Source organism: Oryctolagus cuniculus, chromosome 9, assembly GCF_051225735.1.
Source record: "Oryctolagus cuniculus isolate XC-2025 breed Fujian yellow rabbit chromosome 9, ASM5122573v1, whole genome shotgun sequence".
In the NCBI taxonomy this organism is placed as follows: domain Eukaryota; kingdom Metazoa; phylum Chordata; class Mammalia; order Lagomorpha; family Leporidae; genus Oryctolagus; species Oryctolagus cuniculus.
In genome coordinates, this window is record NC_142875.1 from 77,109,857 (window position 1) to 77,130,929 (window position 21,073).

General features: G+C 40.8%; 1 protein-coding gene and 1 long non-coding RNA gene across 2 annotated transcripts; one reads left to right on the forward strand and one right to left on the reverse strand.

Moving 5' to 3' along the window:
* Positions 1–5,621: 5,621 nt before the first annotated feature.
* Positions 5,622–12,567, reverse strand: RFXAP (regulatory factor X associated protein; the record flags this gene model as incomplete). Its single annotated transcript, XM_017350175.4, has 3 exons — positions 5,622–7,068; positions 9,369–9,476; positions 11,752–12,567. Coding segments are annotated over 3 exons (1,035 nt in total), but the record flags the coding sequence as incomplete, so codon positions are not given.
* Positions 12,568–12,569: 2 nt separating this feature from the next.
* On the forward strand, positions 12,570–19,341 carry LOC138843823 (uncharacterized). Its single transcript, XR_011378838.2, has 2 exons — positions 12,570–12,701; positions 18,700–19,341. It is a non-coding gene; the product is annotated as an uncharacterized LOC138843823 (long non-coding RNA).
* Positions 19,342–21,073: the final 1,732 nt, after the last annotated feature.

The window sequence follows — 21,073 nt, forward strand, 5'->3', positions numbered from 1 at the left end:
GTAATATAATTAGGATTAAGTAAAATTTTTCTCTTAACACATTCCAAAACTCAAGGGTTGTACAAAAGATTTGTGCATCCACTGCCAGAATGCAAGGCTCATGTTCAAACTGCATTGGTCTCATTGTTAGTAGAGCTTAGCAACAGTGTACAGTCTGAGGGCCTCGATTTAAGTCCAATAGCTAAGCCAGCTTGAGCAAGCAATTTAACTAACTTCTAAAAGCATAATCATTATTGTGCATGAATTATGGCATTGTTGTAGAGTAAGTTAAGTATACAGAATTGTTTGGAAAACTATAAAGTGCTAGTAAATTGGTATGACTTTGCATTGTTGTCTCTGGATTGTCTACTCTTTTCCATTTCCAGCAAGAATTTTGTGGTTCATGGTTAAAAAAAAGAAATTTGTGAAAAGGTCATACATACGAGGTAAATTTAAGCAGTATGAAGATTGTCTCTTGACCCTTGCATCCTCCAACTTCACCCTCCCAGTGCCCCAATTTTCCTTTATAGAAGCAACTTTCAATTTTCTATATAACTGTATCTTTATATACAAATTTTAGTCCCACTACATTGGTTCCAACTCCTGCATTTGTCTGCTTTGATTGTTTACCTATGGCCTACTTCTCTTTGGTAAAGTATCTAAGGGGCCCTTTCTCTGAGGGTCATATGGTTGACTGTCTCCTTTTTCTCTAAGGTAGTTTGGAACAATTATTCCTGAAGCAAAACAATTTTTCTATATTTTACCTTTTGTTCTCGCTACTTTTTATCAAGTTTTTACAATGCTCTAGAGCTGCTCATTTTAATACAGAAGCAAACTGCTTTGGTCTTCTTTCTGAAGTGAGCCCTCCCCGTGTGACTTTCCTGTCCTTAAACCCTACAGAGCCTTTCAATTGCTCCAAATCAAACTCTTCACACAAAATGCCGGGGTTGGTCCAGTAGCTGAGCTCAAGTGGTTCCAACTTCACTGAGTTTTTGATGTGTATTGTTATAAAATACAGTAAAAATTGGAGTAGTCACTAACTCATTGTTAGGAATTGTACTGTTTACCTTTTGAGCCCCTTTTTGTGGCTTTCTGCTCTCCCTTCTAGCCTCTGTTCGACTCATTTCTTCCCTTGTCAGCCTGAACTCTATTTGCCAATATGGAAAGTGCTTTTTCAAAATCATCTAATCTTTTCATGCACTTCTTTCACTAAAGGAACACTAGCTCAAGTCTACAATTTACTTTTTCTACTACTATTGCTGAGTGAGCCCAGTGAAATGATGTCAAATAACTGCCATGACAAATTCCTGGTTCCCAGTAGGCCAAGTCTTTTTTTTTTTAAAGATTTATTTGAAAGTCAGAGTTTTACAGAGAGAGAGGCAGAGAAGGTGGGGTCTTCCATCCGCTAGTTTACTCCCCAATTGGTCGCAATGGCTGGAGCTGTGCCAATCTGAAGCCAGGAGCTTCTTCAGGGTCTCCCACATGGGTAGAGGGGCCCAAGGACTTGGGTCATCTTCCACTGCTTTCCCAGGCCATAGCAGAGAACTGGATTGGAAGTGGAGCAGCTGGGACTTGAACCAGTGCCCAAATGGGATGCTGGCATTGCAGGCAGTGGCTTTACCCACTACACCATAGTGCTGGCCCCAAGGCCGGCCCCTTGTCAATACTTTCACCTTTAATGTTATTTGGGATTTGGAATTCATTGGTTATATTAATTACCATAATAGGGACCATGACCATTGCAGAAACAATATATTCCATTTCTCTTTCACCTAACAGTCCAAAGATAGAGCATTCCAGGCTAGGATATGCGGTAGCTGTGATCTTTGAAGCCATCCACGGAGACAGGTTCTTTCTTTTTATTTTATTTTATTTTATTTTATTTTATTTTATTTAATGAACATAAATTTCCAAAGTACAGCTTATGGATTACAATAGCTTCCCCCCCCCCATAACTTCCCTCCCACCCACAACACTCCCCTCTCCCACTCCCTCTCCCCTTCCATTCACATCAAGATTAATTTTCAATTACCTTTATATACAGAAGATCAATTTAGCATATATTAAGATTTCAACAGTTTGCACCCACACAGAAACACAAAGTGTAAAATACTATTTGAGTACTATAGCATTAATTAAACACCTAAGAGTAATTGTGTATTATTACAGAGTTCAACCAATAGTTTTAAGTAGAACATAAAAAATACTAAAAGGGTAAAGTATTAAGTTCTTTTTTTGTTATATAGTTATTTTTTTTATTTAATAAATGTGAATTTACAAAGTGCAACTTTTTTGTATTGTTGTGGCTCCTCCCCCCCCAACCTCCCTTCCTCCCGTGGCCCTCCCCTCTCCCACTCCCTCTCCCATCCCGCCCTTCATCGAGTTTCATTTTCAATTACCTTCATATACTGAAGATCAACTTAATATATACTAAGCAAGGATTTCAACAGGCTGCACTCACACAACTGCACAAGGTATAGGGTATTGTTCGACTAGTAGTGTTGTTTTTAAGTTTCATAGTAAAACACATTAAGGATAGAGATCCTATGTGGGGAGCATGTACCCAGTGACTCCCATTGTTGATTTAACAATTGGCACTCTTATTTATGACGTCAGCAATCACCCGAGACTCTTGCTATGAGCTGTCTAGGCTATGGAAGCCCCTTGAGTTCACCGACTCTGAACTTGTTTAGTCAAGGCCGTATCACAGTGGAGGTTCCTTCCTCCCTTCAGAGAAAGGCGCCTCTCTCCTTGATGGCCTGAGACAGGTTCTTTCCATCTTGTCCCACATTTCCCAGTGAATGACCCTCATTGTCCCAGGAGTGATCTGCTTTGTCTACATTCCAGGCAGCAGCATAGAGGAAGAAGCAAATGGGTTCCTTGCTCCATTTAAAAAATGTTTTAAAATTTATTTTTACTTGAAAGGCAGAAACAGAGAGAGAGATCTTCCATCCACTGGTTGACTCTCCATATGTGTGCAATAGCTGTGGCTGTGGCAGACTCAAACTAGGAAGAAGCCAGGCACTTGATCTGAGTCTTCTATGCAGGTGACAGGGACTCAAGTACTTCAACCGTCACCTGTTGCCTCTCGGGGTACACATTAGCAGGAAGCTCGGGTCAGAAGTGGAACCAGGACTCAAACCCGGGCACTCTGATATGGGATGTGGCATCCAAAGTGGCATCTTCACCACTCCTTGCTTCTTTTCTTAATGGCACTATCTGGAAGTTGTACATATCACTTATGCTTATATCCCATTAGCTACAATTTATTCTTATGCCACAAACAGCTACAAGGACAGCTGAGAAAGCCTTTGAAAAAACAATGATTTAAAAAATTCAAGTACAAAATATATACTGGAAAACACAAAAATAAGTGCACAGTTTGTTGAACTTTCAATAGCAGAATGTGCATCCATAACCAGCATGTGCAATAACAGAGAATTATCAGGATGCCACAACCCTCCTTGTGCCATTTCTGGGCCCTGCCCTCTTGCCTGAGGCAGCTACTTTTCTTAAAGTATTGTTTCACCTGCTCTCCTTCTTCATATAAATACAATTACACACATATCATTTATATCTGGATTCCTTGGCATGGAATTACGTGACAATTAGTTCTACTGTTGTATGGCTGTTTTCAACCCAAAATTCTATAAAAGAGGAAAAAAGGCTATCAAATCTGTGTCACGGGCTTGAATGTATCCTTCTAATTCTCTTTTCCAAAGTCCCTTCCCACTTCTTTTACCCTGTACGATGATTTTTCTCTTCCAATTTGCTATAATATGCCTTATCTATACCTACATATTTCCTTCATTCTAGCCTTAAATGAACTGGCACAGCATCACTTCTACCATATTTCTGTTACAGTGGTGTTAGCCCAAATTCAAGGGGTATAAAAATAAGACCCAGATCTTAATGGGCCACTAGGCATTAAGACTATGTGGGGTGGGAAATATGGGCAGCTACCTTTAGAAGTGTCACACCTAGCTTCACAGGATCTGAACAGCTATTTAAAACCACAGTAACCATATTTAAAACTGTGAGAAATGAGTCATTGTTTTAAGCCATCAAATTTTGGGGTGATTTGTTATGCAGTGATAAATCACTGCAAAGCTGTGTGTATCAGTTACCTACTGTGACAAGAATGCTGTACAACAAACCAACCCCAAACTGTGGCTTGTAATTGTAATGATTTATTATTGCTTATAAATCCACAGATCAACTGGGTGTTCTGCAAATCTAAGCCAGGCTTAGCTAATCTTGGTTGCTACCGGGTGTATGTGCAGTCAGCTGGCAGGGGGCCAGGGGTGGGGGTGGGGTTGGAGGGAACGGCTTGTCTAGCATAGCCTCTCTCACATGTTGGCTACCAGAGGTGACTGGACCACATGTCTCTCAGGACCCAGTAGGCTAGGCTGGGTTACCATAGTAGCTGAGTGGAATTCTTAAAAAAAAATGCAAATGTATAAAACCTTCAGAAATCAACTAAAGGTTTGCATTCTGTTATTTTCTCTGCTTGCTTTCTTTTCTTTCTTTCTTTTTTTTTTTTTTTTTGGGTCAAAACAAGTCATAAGACAGTCTTCCAGATTTAAGTGGCAGGTAAATAAGCTCAATAATCTCTTTGTGGCAGAACTGTAGTCACTCGGCAAAGGTGGTGAGAAAACTTAAGGGTGAGAAATGAGATAAACTGCAATAAATCTTTCCTAAATAAGGAAAAATCTTTTTGCTTTACTGATAGTTATAAAGGGTAAAACACTTCCAATGTGGCAGACAATAGCTAAATTGTGTTTAATGCTGTCCTATTTCTACCAAAATTCACAGATGGGCAACTATATTCTTGAAAATACCTTGAAGAAAAGATTTTAAGCCTCTAAGTTATTTACCCTCAGGTTTAACAACTGCAAGGCTACTTCAAAAGTTCACAGATAAAGAAACTTTATTTTAGAACAAAATTTTTTGAAATCCATGTATAGTTTTTAACAATATAAAATTTTCCAGAGCTAGAGCATTGGTGTAGTAGGCCAAGCCTCTGACTGAGGCACCAGCATCCCATACAGGCGCCAGTTTGTGTCCCAGCTGCTCCTCTTCCGATACAGCTATCTGCTATGGCCTGGGATAACAGTTGAAAGTAGAAGATGGCTCAAGTGCTTGGGCCCCTGTACCCACGTGGGACACCCAGAAGATACTCCTGGTTCCTGGCTTTGGATTTGCCCAGCTCCAGCCATTGCGGCCATTCGGGGAGTGAACCAGTGGGTGGAAGACCTTTCTTTCCATCTCTCCCTCTGTCTGTAACTCTACCTCTTAAATAAATAAATTAAAAAAAATCTTAAAAAAATATTTTCCATAAACTTTTTAAAGATCCCTGTATTAATCCTCACAAGTTCTTATAAACATATAAATGCAGTCATTTTTCTTTCTACTCAGCTCTCATTACCCTATTTTTTCTCTTCTTTCCTATTCTTAATCCATTTGAAGAGGAATAAGCTAAGTTTTCTTCACCATGAAAGGTACCTTAAGCTCTAGGGATTCAATAAAGCTTCCAACACCATAAGTATGACAAAAAACAAGAAGTTACAAATAAAAAGTAAATGAATTCCTCTTAACTAAGTGTGAAGCAATTAAAGAAACTGAGTAAGTAAACTAAACAATTCAGAAGTCAATAAAATTGGACTTTAATGAATAATCTTGATAACACTGTTTATGCACAGATATATAAGTATAAAACACACATTAAAAAATTAACATTCTCTCTACAAGTACTTCTTAGAACAGCCATGATTGACTTTAACATGATACATATTTCAGAGCTTAAAACCCACAAAATTCACAACTTCTGCACAATTCATATTGAGACACATATATTTATTATCCTAATACTTGAATATACTCTTTTAACATTTGACTTGTTACTCTTATTAGTAGGTTTGCCTTTTTAGGGTTTTCCTAGGAGAAAATACAATAAAAAAGTATCTATCCAGATAAGCTATCATTCTTTAAACAGTATTTAGGAACAACATGGTTGTAAAATAGCTCAATTTTGAAAAACACTGACAAAATGCTGGAGTGTTATTCTTAGTTGCAGGACCTCCTTTTAATTTTTTTAATAAAAAATGAATATAAGAAAAATAATTTTGCCCTGTCATTGGTGGGCTGAGATCCACCTATCCTGTTTACAATTCAACATATAAGAGTGTCTGCTTTAAGAGAGAGCAACACTGAAAGGTAACAGGAAATTGACAGGCTGACTTTAGAGAAGCATTTGTTCCACTATATTTAGTCCCTCTTTTAGGTTTTACCAACACATCTTTGATTTAACATGCAAACAGTGCCCACTTTCCTTAGAGATACAAAACATGCTTACCTCTTTTGACAGCTCCAGTATTAACTGCAAAGAAAGGTTATTATGAAAACTCAATTCTAGGTTCCCCAACTACATGTTAGCACCACAAGTAGCTATCAGTGTTTTAAGAGGAGTATTATTGGCATTGTGGGTGAAATAATTCTTAGTCAAGTGGGACTATGCAAGGAACTGCAGAACATCTAGCTTTCTTGGCCCACACACTAAAATCCCACAGTCTTCAAAGTCATTGTGACAACTGAAAACCATACTCAAACATTTCCAAATGCCAGTTGATGAGAACCACTGACTTAGATTATTCAAGACTATTATATATTAACTTCATGACTTCCACAGAAAGTAACTGTTTCATTATCTTCAGTAACAATGACTGAAGAGAAACATATTTTAAAAACCACTGTAATTAAATGTTTCTTTGGAAAGATAAGCCAATTTCTTCAAACTTACGATGATATGAAAGGATCAAATGCACAAAGTGCAATACTTATTTATCCTCAAATGCTCACATACATTTACAGGAAATGTGTATGTTCTACTGGCATATCTTACCATTGATCTTTAGTATAAAAATATGTTCATCTATTACAATAAGATAAAAAACATGTAGATATTCTTGATAAGTTCCCTCACACTGGTGCTCCTGGGAACTGCTGCTGTCTTTGCTCCAAAACTTGCTGATTTAATAGTTGTTGCTGTTTCTGTAAAAACTGCACTACTTCTGGACTTCTCAGTAATGACTTAAAGAGAAAAAAGAAAAAAAATTATTAATAACATGATTTTTATGTGCTAAGACTGTATTAATGCTACAGAATTACTCTCATGTATCATTACACAAAATACAATATGCTTACCAAACAAAATGTACCTGAATCCAATTCACATTTGTATTTGATACACCATAATTAAGCTGATGTCATACATCAAAACACAAAAACCTAAAAATAATGGGTGAAGCCTGAGGTTACCAGATTTTGCATACTAAGGAAATGCTTTTTTAATATGCCAGCAAAATATTATCTTGAAAGATATAGGAACAAACAGTAAGGCCAAATAGGGGCCACACGTGAAAATCACAATTAAATGCCAGTTTGCACACACATAAGCCAGTACTAGAATTCAAGATTTTCCTAGTAGCCCACTAAGTCTCATGAAGAAATCAAAAATTGTGTATATGCATGTATGTTTGTGTGTATGTATAAATAAAAGTAATATTGGCATATTATGAAAATTTCAGAATAGAAAGAATACAACTACTGTCAAACAACAAATACATTTTGTGCAGTTACCATTTTTAAACATAGCTGTAATCATATAATAGATTACAGTTAATATGATTTTATTAAACAAAATATTTATACAAATTAACAAAGAAAGAAGGTCCCAATAAATTGAAAAAGATAAATGGAACAAAGTGGAAATACTATCAATAAATACTGATTTTAAAATTTCAAATACTGTGGATTATGTATTATTTCATATACATTCAATTACTATTAGTTTGGTTAAAAAATTACATATAAAGACAACATAATGTCCCAATAAGTAACTCTACTTAGCTATGATGAGAATGTTGGACATTTAAGTTATCTCAACTACTATTTTACCATTTCTGATAATTACATTCTTGGCAATAACCCTAGCCAGTTAAGACTTTATTCATATTTAGGATTCATTTTCTATGACTGTCTTCACATTAGGGTTGATTTCTGAGCCACAAGGAATGACCATTTAAAGACTTGATACATACTGCCCAATTACTCCCTAGAAGTACTGTACCAATACACAATGCCATTGGCAGCAGTCCTCAAAATCACTGAAATAATTTTCACTTATTGTTAGTTGTATCATGTTTACTGATATTTAATCTATCCATATGAGTTAGTGGTAGTATTTTGTTTTCTTTTTTTCTGTTTATATCTTGTGCAATGTATCATGGCCCAGGTTTTTACCTCACCAAATTTTATGAATGTTTTATATAATAAATACATAAGCTATAGTAATCATAATCCTTTAAATTTGTTGTGAATATTTTTCCTGTATCTTACCTTTCTTTTTTATTTTTGCCACCATTTTTGATTATAGCACTTGTTTTTATGCAGTAAATTTATAATTTTTTCTCTGTAATTTTGTCCATTTAAGTTAAAAAAAATCTCATTCTAGATTTTTTTTTTTTTTTTTTTTTTTTTTTTTTTTTGACAGGCAAAGTGGACAGTGAGAGAGAGAGACAGAGAGAAAGGTCTTCCTTTGCCGTTGGTTCACCCTCCAATGGCCGCCGCGGCCAGCGCGCTGCCGCCGGCGCACCGCGCTGATCCGATGGCAGGAGCCAGGAGCCAGGTGCTTTTCCTGGTCTCCCATGGGGTGCAGGGCCCAAGCACCTGGGCCATCCTCCACTGCACTCCCTGGCCACAGCAGAGGGCTGGCCTGGAAGAGGGGCAACCGGGACAGAATCCGGCGCCCCGACCGGGACTAGAACCCGGTGTGCCAGCGCCGCAAGGCGGAGGATTAGCCTAGTGAGCCGCGGCGCCAGCCCCTCATTCTAGATTTTTGAGATTAAAGTCCCAATTCTACTTTGTTTAAATATTAAGACTGTATCAGAAATTAATTTTGATGAACAATGTGATGTGATTAAATTTTTGTCCTCAAATTATCATCCAATTATTCCAGTATTTATTGCAAAATCTTTTCTTTCCTGACTGAGGTGTGATGTGTTCCATCAAATTAATAATCCAGATCTTTATTAAATACTGGTCTTTAGCACTATTAAAGCATTATTCCATAATCCTCAGAAGTCAGTACAAGGAGAATGTGTTTTAAAATTACCTCTTGCTCAGATATTCAAGGTTTAGTCAATGAAGAAGCAGAATTTAAAATGTCTCTGCTCTTTTAGTCTTTGGGGAGCATTCATCAGACTCTAGTGTGCATTGGTGGCAAAAAGGTACACAATTCTGCTGAACAGTTTAGCAAGTTTTAGAACCTTAAAAATCTAAACAGTTACATTTACACCCAGTAGATCTGCAACCACTTCATAGATATTTACCAGTCTCTTCTGATTTAGCACTTGTTCTAAAAGAGTAGGTCTTGCAGGACGATCCCCAAAAGATCCAGTTCTTTGTTTAACAATGGAGAGTAAGTTATCTGCACTTTCCTGGGATAAATGACAAAAATGCAAATGAGATTAACAGTTAACATAATATTATAGTCCACAATTATAGGCATTGCAATGAGGTAATGAATAGATCCTTGCTTCTCTTCCTTTTGCCCAGTCACTGTGAAACTTTGGGAAAACACTGCAAGATGTTGGCAGTTGATTTTTATTTAACAGTCCTTATCTCTCATCTCTCCCACCACTATTTCCAATCTGGATTCTTCAGAAGGGTCTCCAAATTAATAGTGGGGGTAGAGGGGGGAGGAGAAAGGCAAAGAGTTTCTTATTAGCTTGTTTCAATATTTCAAAAATGCCAAGTGGAATTCTCTTCATGAAAGGCATGCAGGCCAAAACTTGAGAGTTTGCCTGCCTTTATTTGGAACAAATGAACTCAAACACAATTTACATATTGCAAATGAGACACTCTATAATAGATAGTTCTTTGCCCAATTAAAGAAAAAGATGAAAAGGGTAATAAAGACTGCTGAAAGACACAATTGATAAAAGCTTTAAAAATTTGGAAGTCATTCAGAGAAAAATTATAAACTGGCTTGAAAAGGCTAGAATGCACTGATGCAGTCTCCTGCCACTGATGATGAAAAAATATTGTCCTAAAATGACCCCATTACCCATTTACTACCAAATATGCATTTACTACCAAATGTGTACCCCTAGTCACTTGACTGAATCTTAAACACTTAAAATTTTCCTGCTATAACAAAATTCTGTTCTAGTTAACTAAAACATTCTGACTCTCTTAAACTAGGACATACCAGTGACCACAGCCAAATAGCCTTACTGAGCAAATACAAAAAACTACAAAAAATTCTACCACTAAGCCATGCTATATATGAATTTAATATCTTTCCCTTTTATTTGTTATTATTCAAGCTGCTTTCTCTCTTGGCCTTCTCTGTACTGGCCTCTGAATTGTCTCTAAATCTTTGTAAATCAAGAGTTAGTAAAATGTATTATTTCATAAGAATATGCATTCAAGGATATTTTTAGCCCAAATCCACAGGGTCTAGAACTCCATGAATTTGTATGCAAAATTAAATATCTACTCATGTGCATTTCTCTAGGAGGAGTCTTCACTGGGTTTCATCAAATTCTCAAAGGAATTCCTATATCCCAGTATTAAAATTCAATAGGATAAAAGGGAAAGAAAGGGCATTCAGTACCCTAACCAGTGTGAATTAGGGGAAGTGCCTGTGACATTCGAAAACAATTACAAAGAGTGAAATTTGAGCAAAGTGCCGTTGTTCAAGTTCAGCCTAAAACTAAGAAACTTAAAAATATTTGAAATAGATCATAGGGCAGCTTTCACTTTAAAACTTTTTAAGTTTTTATTAGTTTCTGGATCACTTTTTAACAAAATTCAATCTTATGCACGGGGGACTTACAAGTCTTATTAAACATACGGGATAAACTAGCTGCTTATTTTTAACAATATCAAAATACAGTGCTAATAATGTCAACAATATGGCTATGGTTTTTTGACTTTCACTATCTGCTAGACACTGTGTGAACAATCCTATGTGGAATCTCTTACATAGTCCCAGTAACACGATGAACTCGGTACTATTTTTATGCCAGTTTTTACAAATGAATAAGCTGAAATTTAGTTTATAACTACTTCAAGGCCATTCAAATGAATGATCTGCAGTCAGAAGTGCAACTCCAGAGCACTGGCTTTAATTTTAAACACAGTGCTAATCAAACCATCTTGAGTCCTCTGAGGTTTACAGCCCATTATCTATCATTTAATCTTTTCCCCTAGGAGTATGAAGAAAAGGGACAGTGAGAACAAGGCATCCAGCACAGGGGTACTGACAACAGGACACGCAGCATGGGAAGTCCTGCAAACGGGGTACTAAGCAGAAGAGTACCGCAATAAGGGTACTAAGCACAGGACACTGAGAACAGGATGCTGAAAACAAAAGAGGTACCTTCTCCAAAGCACTAATTTCATCCAGATTCCTAAGCCTCTCTGCCTATTCCCACAGCCATAAATCAGATAAATCATTTGCTATCTCTTTCCAATCCATATCCTTATGACAGGTCTGCTGAAAATTTACTCGCTTATCACAAGGCTGCAACAAATTAAGATGTTGCATATGTCCCTAGTGCAGGCATTCCCTCTCGGCCACTAGCCCAGCCCCAGCCACCTGGCTCCTGTGGGAGCAGGTGGCAGGCCTTGGGGGTGGCGTTTGCCGCAAGAGTGGGGTTTCTTCTGCCACTGCTTCCTCCCCGGGGTCCCGACAGGGTCTGATACCTCCAGTTTAACGTTTCCGGTGCTGCTGGCTGAGGCGGCCCCACCGCAATTCAAGGCCTGGTCGCTCTTCTTCTTTTTGTACTTGTCCTTGTACATTTTGTTGCGGTGCTTCTTGCACATCCACGGCTTGCGCTGCTTGGCCACCTGGCTCGTGGTCTCGCTGCAGCCCTCATACGTGCAAGTCTTGCTCGTGCCGCTCCCGCCGCTGCCTCGCCTCCGCGCTGCTCCGCCGCCGCCCTCGCCCCCTGAGTGGGTCTCCTCATCCTCCAGATCCTCCAAACTAGCCGTGCTCTCGCCACCCCCGGGGGGGTCCGAAGTGTCCAGCAAGTCAGCCTCGTCCTCCCCTGCCTCCTCGTCCGCATCCCCTGCCACTTCACACAGGTACCTAACAGGCTTGCCCGATCCGACGCAGCCCCCCGAGCCCTGGGCCGGCCTCAGGACGCCCTCGGCTGCAGCCTCGTCCTGCGCCCCACACGAGTGCATCACCAGCAGGGTGAACTGCGAGGCCGGGGCCCCGACAGTGGCTGGAGTTCGGGCCCGCGCCGCGGCAGGGCCCGGAGCCCCGGGGCGGGGCACGCCGCCAGCAGCGCCCGGCCCCGGCCCCGGCCCCGGCCCCTCCGCGATACTCTGCACCTCCGTGCTGCTGAATCTTGGTAGGGGTCCGCGACCCCAGACTTTAAGCACCTGAGAGGCCCAACGGCACTTCGCAAACCGCGGACTCCGGACACGCGAGAAAATAAGGCGCGGCTTGGCGCAGGCGCCCCGAGTGCGCCTGCGCGGCCGTGGCCCGCGCGGGAGCGTCTCCACGCCGGCGGGCCCTCAGGGAACCCTACTCTCAGAGGGCGGGGCTGAGCGGTGACCTGGCGGCACCGACTGCGCATGGGCGGCTCCTGACCCGGTGGTGCCAGCGCTGGGCCGGTGCCCCCAATACCCAGGTGGCTTTGCTGCAAGTGAGTTTGGCAAGACATTGTTTTGTGGTTGTTTTTTTAACCGGAACCTGCCGACGTCTAAAACGTTTCAAAGCACCTTCTTATTGGGATTCCGCTGTGTAAATTAAGATTGTGCTTTGTGGCGCTAGCATGCTAATCATGACGATGTTTTGCCCCTGAAATGGGTACTTGGTATCCCTGGTATCATGAGTTTGCTGTGCATAAGGGCAGAGGTGGCTTATTTGAAAATAGTCGAGTGGAGAAGGAGTGGGCCAAACCTGCCACCAAGCTGTATATGGATTGAGAGTTAAATGATTTTACTCTTGAAAGTTGTTCTTCTTTCCTGGAAATGTATTTATTTGATTTTTTTAAAAGTTTGTTCTCATTTATTTGAGAGGCAGAATGACACAGAGCGAGTGAGACAGAGAGAGGCAATCTTAACATCTGCTGGTTCACTCCCCTAAATGTGGCCGACCGGTGGGGCTGGGCCAAGCTGAAGCCAAGTAGCCTCAACCCAGGTACTTGAGCCATCGTCTGTTGCCTTCCAGCTGCATTAGCCAGAAGCTGGATGGATAGGGAAGGTGGGACTTAATCCTAGGCATTCCGTATGGGATGTGGCCTCCCAAGCAGCCGCTTAACCCAGTGCCAGTGCTTGCTCCATATTACTTGTTCTTTGCTATGGCTGTGAAGGTAAGTTTAAACAACATTCTTATTAAATGCAATGAAGGTGTGTGAGAAGAAACATAGAATGACTAATTTTTTTAAAGGTTTATTTGAAAGTCAGAGTTACACAAAGAGAGGAGAGGCAGAGAGAGAGAGGTCCTCCATCCAATGGTTCACTCCCCAGATGGCCACAACGGCTGGAGCTGCACTGATCAGGAGCCAGGAGTATCCTCCGGGTCTCCCACGTGGGTGCAGGGGCCCAAGGACTTGGACCATCTTCCACTGCTTTCCCAGGCCATAGCAGAGAGCTGGATCGGAAGAGGAGCAGCTGGGACTAGAACTGGCGCCCATGTGGGATGCCAGCACTTCAGGCCAGGGCTTTAATCTGCTGCGCCACAGTGCTGCCCCCCCAAAAAATCTAATTTCTAACAGTTACTGTGCAATGATTGGTCACGAAATCTTGTCTTGGCCAAATCTCAGAAGGAAACAGATCCTGCTTTATCTGAAACAAAACTAAGTAGTAGATATTCTCTTTTTATTTATTCCTTCCTATCACCTGCTAAAGTTTCCTATTTGACCAAAATGAAAGGAAAGCATTGACTATTTATTCAGTAAGTGATAAATCCATTTATACAAAGACGGTTGGGGATTGATGAGGGGGGTAAATTGCAACTAACATTTTGAGGGCTAGTGTTGTGGTGCAGTGGGTTAAGATGACATATGTGGCATCAGCATCCCATAGAGTGCCAGTTCAAGTCCCAGCTGGTCTGCTTCCAATTCAGTTTTCTGATAATGTGCTTGGGAAAGCAGTGGGTGATGGACCCCTGTCATCCGTGAAGAAGACCCGGATGTACTTCCAGGCTTCTGGCTTTGGGCTGGCCCAGTCTCAGCTGTTGTGGCCATTTAGGGTATAAACCAGCAGATGGAACAATTCTTTTCCTCACTGTCTTTCCCTCTCTCCTTTTCACTATGTGCCACTCCCACCACCCCACCCCATCACTCTGCCTTTCAAATAAAGTGAAACATTTTTTAAAAACGCGTTTTGAGGAGAGGCACAGTGGGAGAAGATTTGGAATTCAACACACCTAGGCGGTGGCATTGCCCTGTATGGCCAGAATATGTTAGTAACATGTTAGTGACAGCCTCTTTAGCTTAATTTCCTCATTGATAAAATATAGTATGGTGTGTAGAACCATTACAAAAAGCTATTACTAAAATTCCAGGAACTTTATGAGCCAGAATGATAAATACTGTCTTTGTTGAATCAAGTTACATAAGCTTACAACTAAGTTATGTAAGAAACAAGGATTAAAAATGCAAAATTTACCACTTTCTAAATATTTTACCATTATGTGTGCCCTTAAGGTTATATCTGTTCTATCAGTATGTGGAAATTCATATAATGTTGTTACACTATCCATCTCTTCTTCATACTCACTTTAGTGATGTCATGTTGGTCTCTTAAAATCAGCCACGATGGGAATATTTACATCATAGAAATTGCCAAGTGTTACAAGGGAAAGTTTGACATATTGTTTATTTGTCTCTAGATATTTTTATTTATTTATTTTATTTGAAAGGCAGAGAAACAGACAGACAGAACTCTCATCCACTGGTTCAGTCTGCAGATGCCTGTAACATTCAGGGCTGGGCCAGGCTAACATCAGCAGCTAGGAACTCAATTGGGGTCTCTTACACGGGTGGCAGAAGCCCAGTTACTTGAGTTGTCACCTGCTGCCTCTCAGTGTGCACATTAGCAGGAAGCTGTGGTCAAGAATGGAGCTGGGACTTGAACTCAGGCACTCCGATATGGGATGCAAGTGTACTAAGCGGAATCTTAACTGCTACACCAAATGCCCACCCCTCTGTCTAGATTTAAGAAAGTGATAGTAATGAGGAAAAAATAGGATAACGTGCTCTTGAACATGTTAATGAATAGTAAACCTAAAAATGTGCATGTTCATGACTGTCACATTGTGAATAGTGCCCCCAAATTGGGAAAATATTCTCTCAGTATTTGAGGACTACCATTGGATTCAGCAAAGAAATTGCTTAAAGATTTAATACATCTTCATTGTTTCACTTCTCTTTTTCTTCTCAATGTAAACAAAAATGTCAATCAGTATTCATGTCAAAAATACCCTCATAAAAATGCACTCATTTGTTGTTGATGTAGGTGACTTGTTATTGAGCTGGATAGAAATCAAACATTTATTTGTAGTTTGAAGAACTACAAATTATAAAATCTGAGAGTGGCTCTTGCAATAAATAGCAAGCCACATTGAATTATGGTATATGGAACTTAGAGAGAATTGTATATTTTATCATTGTTGGTTAATTGTGCACTAAACATTCTTTATGTCATGTAAGCACCCAGATGGAACACCAAAGTTGGTATAAAGATGATTTTAAGCTGAAGACTTTTGAGATTCGAGACATACATAAAGAAACTTTTTCAGAGCTTCCCTTATCTGACAAGAAGAAATTTCTGAGAAATGAGGACTGCCAGGAGTTCCCTCTTTTATGTTCTTTGTATTCCCAGGAGAGAGACTGTATTAGTCAGCTTTTTGCTGCTTTAACTTAAATACCCAAGAGGAGCTTCTTGGAAAGGAAAGGTTTGTTTCAGCTTACAGTTGGAAGTTCACAGTTTAGGGTCTTCTGGTGAAGGAGGGACATAGTGAGGCAGGTGTGGAAGAGCAATCACATGGTGAACCGGAGAGTGGAGAGGAAACCTGGGCCAAACTGCTCAGAATAGAGGCCAGCAGGCTGACGTGGAACAGCAGATCAAGCTGGTGAAACTGGCATCCCATTTCAGAGGGCTGGTTCCAGCCCTGACTGCTCTGCTTTCAGTCTAGTCTCCTGCTGCTGTACCTGGGAGGATGGTGGAAGATGACCCGAGTGCTTGGGCCTTGCCACTGATGTGGGAGAACAGTTTCAGCTGGGCCCAGCCCTGCCTGTTGTGGTCCTTTAGGGAGTAAAGCATTGGTTGGAAGATCGCTCTCTGTTTCTCTCTCTCTCTGCCTTTAAAATCTATAAATAAATATTTTTGGAAGGAAAGAATAGAGGCTACAGGGCCAATCTGAGTGTTTGTGATTTGGTTTTGGTTTTACCCAAGTGTCACTCCTTTAAATTAGTCAGCTTCTCTTGAAAGAGGAAATACAAGTTAAAGGAGATGTACTGGGCCTGATAAAGTCTACATCAAAGGCATTAGGAGTTGGGGATCAGCTTCAATTTCATTAACCCTTCCAAGTAAGGCATAAGGATAGGAGGAGCTAAAGCTGAGAAGCAAAACCTTGCCTGATGAGTGCTATTGTTGTTTGTAGTTAGGGCCCTTGATGTGGTTGCTGCCCTGATTCTGGTTTTCTTTCTGAGTGCTTCTGTGAGTTCTGTTCCCCTGATTTTAGTGATAACCTTTATTTAGCATGTTTCTGCTGGTGGGTCACAATGCCCTCATATATATGGTCCTCTCGGACAAAGTCCTTTCAGAATAACTCAAGCCCAGCTGTCTTACCCCACCGTGGATGGGAAGAGTAGTAGGCTTCTGTTGCTCATGCTCTTCCCACCATTTTAAACCTCTAACAAGACAGCTTTTTTTTTTTTTTTACTAATATTTATTTACTTGAAAGGCAGAGTTATGTATATATATATGTAGAGAGAGATATATCTTCCATTTGCAGGTTCACTCCCCAAAAGGCTGTAATGACCAGGACTGAGGCAGGCTGAAGCCAGGAGCCTGGAACTCCATCCAGGTCTCCCTCATGGGTGAACCTAAGGTGAACCTAAGGACTTGGCCTATCTTCTGCTTCTTTCCATGACGTATTAGTAGGGAGCTGGATTAGAAGTGGGGCCGCCAGGATATGACCTGGCTAATATATGGAATGCTGTCTTCCCAGCCAGCAGTTTAACCTACTGGTCTACAATGCTGGCACCTAACAAGACAGCTTTAGCCAGTACCCTGTTTTCAGACATTATTTGAAGAAGATTCAGGCAACAGTGCTTGTCATCCCCCAAGCTCTAGGGTGTATGTATGCAATTTATCTGAAATGTTATTTCTAAGCCCTATTAATTTATCTTGAAAGAATCAAGGATGTTATTAAATCAAATTTATGAGAAGGCATTGATTTGAATGAAGCTCCTTCACTGGGCTGCAAGAGTCACTCATGTTAAAGTTTCAGATCACTGAACTGAAAGTAAGTTACTTATCTGACTTTCCAGGAAATTAGGGGAGAAATAACTGCCACATCCTGGGCAGGCCAGTTTTAGAGGGCATAGTGAGGAAATCCCCTCCACTTTAACCCCTATAATACCTAGGGGCTGGCATTATAGCATAATGAATTAAGCTGCCCTATATGGGCCTTGTTTGTGTCCTGTCTGCTCCACTTTCAATCCCTCTCCCTGGTAATATGCCTGAGGAAGCAGCAGAGGATGACCCAACTGCTTGGGCCCTTGCCACTCATATGGGAGACCTAGAAGAAGCTCCTGAATACTGGCTTGGGCCTGGCCATTACAGCCATTTGGGGGAGTAAACCAGTATATGCAAGAGCTGTCTCTCTCTCTCTCTAACTCTACCTTTAAAATAAATAAAATATTTACTTTTTTAAAAAGAAAGTAACTTGACACTAAACTATCTGCTTTTTTTTTTTTTGTATTATGCTCTTTGTTCCTGCTCAAGCTACCTTACAGAAGCCAACTTTTCTGCCATGCCCAGTGGATTACATGTCTAAATATTTAGATGAGATCCTGCCTAACTCATGAGTCACTAATAAAAGTCAATTGATTGAAAATTTGTTTTATTAACAAGGGAAACACAATTCAACTCCAAAGCCCTTAGAAGAAATCCTCTCCTATCTTTTTTGTCATGCTCAACTTCTCTTTTATGGGTGTGTGAGCTAAAGGTAAGGAATGGGTTTCCAGTTGCATAACCAGTTTGAAACCACACTGATGTCCTTGCACCTGGCACCTGAGTGTAGGCACTGAACATTTGTTGTTCTCACACTTGGGAGGCCTTCTGAAAAGTGAGACAACAGAAAGACAAGTTATTGCTGTAATTTAAGTAGTCATGGTTTGTGCCAGTCAGATGGTCAATATATTTGTTTCATAATCAATTGCTGATTTCTCATTTATGCTTGTCCCTTTTCATGCTAGAGGGCACAAATACTAAGTTACTCTGATTGCTGTCAGTCCAGTTTGTGAACCATTTACTATCACTACACTTTTAGTCCCTTCATTCTGTGTTATCGCCATTGTCATTGTATCTGTACAGTCAGCTCTTCAAGATACAAAATAAAGGAGAGCAGTAGTAGGTTGCTATAATACTCAATTTTGAAGTAATAATAATATAATAAAAATATTTTAGGTTCTTCATTTCCATCAGAGTTTTCACTTGCTGAGCCTGGAAACTGTCCCACAAGAAGACTGATTTCCTTCCTGGTTACATATTGGAGGACTTTTAAGAACAGGAACTGCATCTTGGAAGCAGATACTGCCTCGTAGAGAGCTCTGTTGTCACATATAAACAGAGGATGGTGAAGATGAGGTTTCCTGCAGAGAAGCTGGCTTGAAGACACAGCTAGAGTAAATTAAATTGAAAAATGAACTCCTTGACTGAAAATACTGGACTCTATAAAGTGGCAGACTTGACCAATGAAAAGTTTAGAATGCAATATACTAAAGGCTCCAGAACACTTGAGTATCAGAGGATGGTCTTATATAGACTAAGGTGATTAAACATCAGTGGTGAAATATGTCAGAGAATGGTAACAAACAAATTATGCCCTGAAAAGAGCACAAATGTCTACTTTGGAGGACAGCAGCACTGAATCAAACCATTGAAAGAAATGCCTTCCTGAGGAGTCACCTTTAAAAATATGGGATTCTCTTGGATTCCCTGCCCCAAATGAGAGGAACTTATCCTGCAATATCCAACCCAAGAGGATGGACTATGACTCTGAGCCATCCTCAGACCCTGTTCTGTTCTAAATACAGTTTCACATGTTCCTGTGAGTTGTGGGGAGCCCTTCATCCTATGGACCAAATAGTCTGATTTCAAAATTACAGGAGACTTGTGTGAAAAGTAGGGAACTGGAAACCAGACTTCATCTTTTAAGGAATTTGTGTAGGCTTAGCCCCAAGTCTAAGAAATTTTCACTGCCTTTGAGAAAGAGATGACACAGACAAAGTGCTAACTAGAGCTGGTATGTTTTTGGATGATGAGAGCTGGTAACTGTCTAAAATTTAGAAAATGACACTTAATTATTTTTTTTTTTTTTTTTTGACAGGCAGAGTGGACAGTGAGAGAGAGAGACAGAGAGAAAGGTCTTCCTTTGCCGTTGGTTCACCCTCCAATGGCCGCCGCTGCAGCCGGCGCACCGCGCTGATCCGATGGCAGGAGCCAGGATCCAGGTGCTTTTCCTGGTCTCCCATGGGGTGCAGGGCCCAAGCACCTGGGCCATCCTCCACTGCACTCCCTGGCCATAGCAGAGAGCTGGCCTGGAAGAGGGGCAACCGGGACAGAATCCGGCGCCCTGACCGGGACTAGAACCCGGTGTGCCGGCGCCACAAGGTGGAGGATTAGCTTATTGAGCCACGGCGCCGGCCGTTACAGAGAGAGGTAGAGCCAGAGAGAAAGGTCTTCCATCTGCTGGTTCACTCCCTAAATGGCTGCAATGGCCAGAGCTGGGCTGATCCAATACCAGGAGCCAGGAGCTTTTCCTGGGTTTCCCACTTGGGTGCAGGGGCCCAAGGACTTGGACCATCTTCCACTGCTTTCTCAGGCCATAGCAGAGAGCTGGATTGGAAGTGGAGCAGCCAGGACACAAACCAGTGCCCATATGGAATGCTGGCACTGCAGGCTGTGGCTTTAACCTGCTGTGCCACAGCGCTGGCCCCAACATTTAATTATTATTCACTATTTCTGTGCTCAACTGAGATCTTGTTTTGGACAATTAATATTTTCTTCCTTTTATCTTACTCTTTGTAAAAATTATTTTGAGTTAGTAGTTCTGTGCTTTATGGACCAAATCGATGCTTGGTGGCCAGCTCCATGGCTTTGGTGTTTGTCCTATTATAGAGTTTTTGTGCTCCTGTGCCTCACTGCTTTGGTAAGTACAGTGAGAAAATGAGGTACTTATTTTGTATGGGAAAGTCTCTGTATGCTTCCGATGTGATCAATCACGTGGCCATACTCTCAGTCATGCCAAGAGTCCTGATAAGCTCAAGAGGTTCTTGGAAATCCAGTGACTACTTTAATGGGGCTTCAGCCCATCTTCCTGGTTTGCTTTCTCCTTTAAAGTGCTCAGGATGCTATGAACAGATGAGAGTAGGCCATTTCTTCGGGAACGAAACTATCCAGAACTTCATGGACACCTTACATATCAGTACACTTTCTTCACATTTAGGACTTAGAACTTTTTCTTCGTTTTTTTCCTTCAACATGGAAGATTTCTACCAGCTTTCACATGAGGTTATCTTGGGTTTGCTAGTCTGTACCTGGTTGACTTTTAACAAAGGTTTTATTTTGATAACAGTGAAAGTCCACTTGCTTTATTTCCTATCTTACCCCTTCTGCAATTGTGGGGTTGACTTTTGTCTCATGAAAGATTTGAGTTATCTAGACCAATTGTATAGCAGTCCCAGGGAACAAGATTTTCTTGAAAATCTTAATCAATCAAGAAAGCATGGCTGGCGCCGCAGCTCAATAGGTTAATCCTCTGCCTGCGGTGCCAGCATGC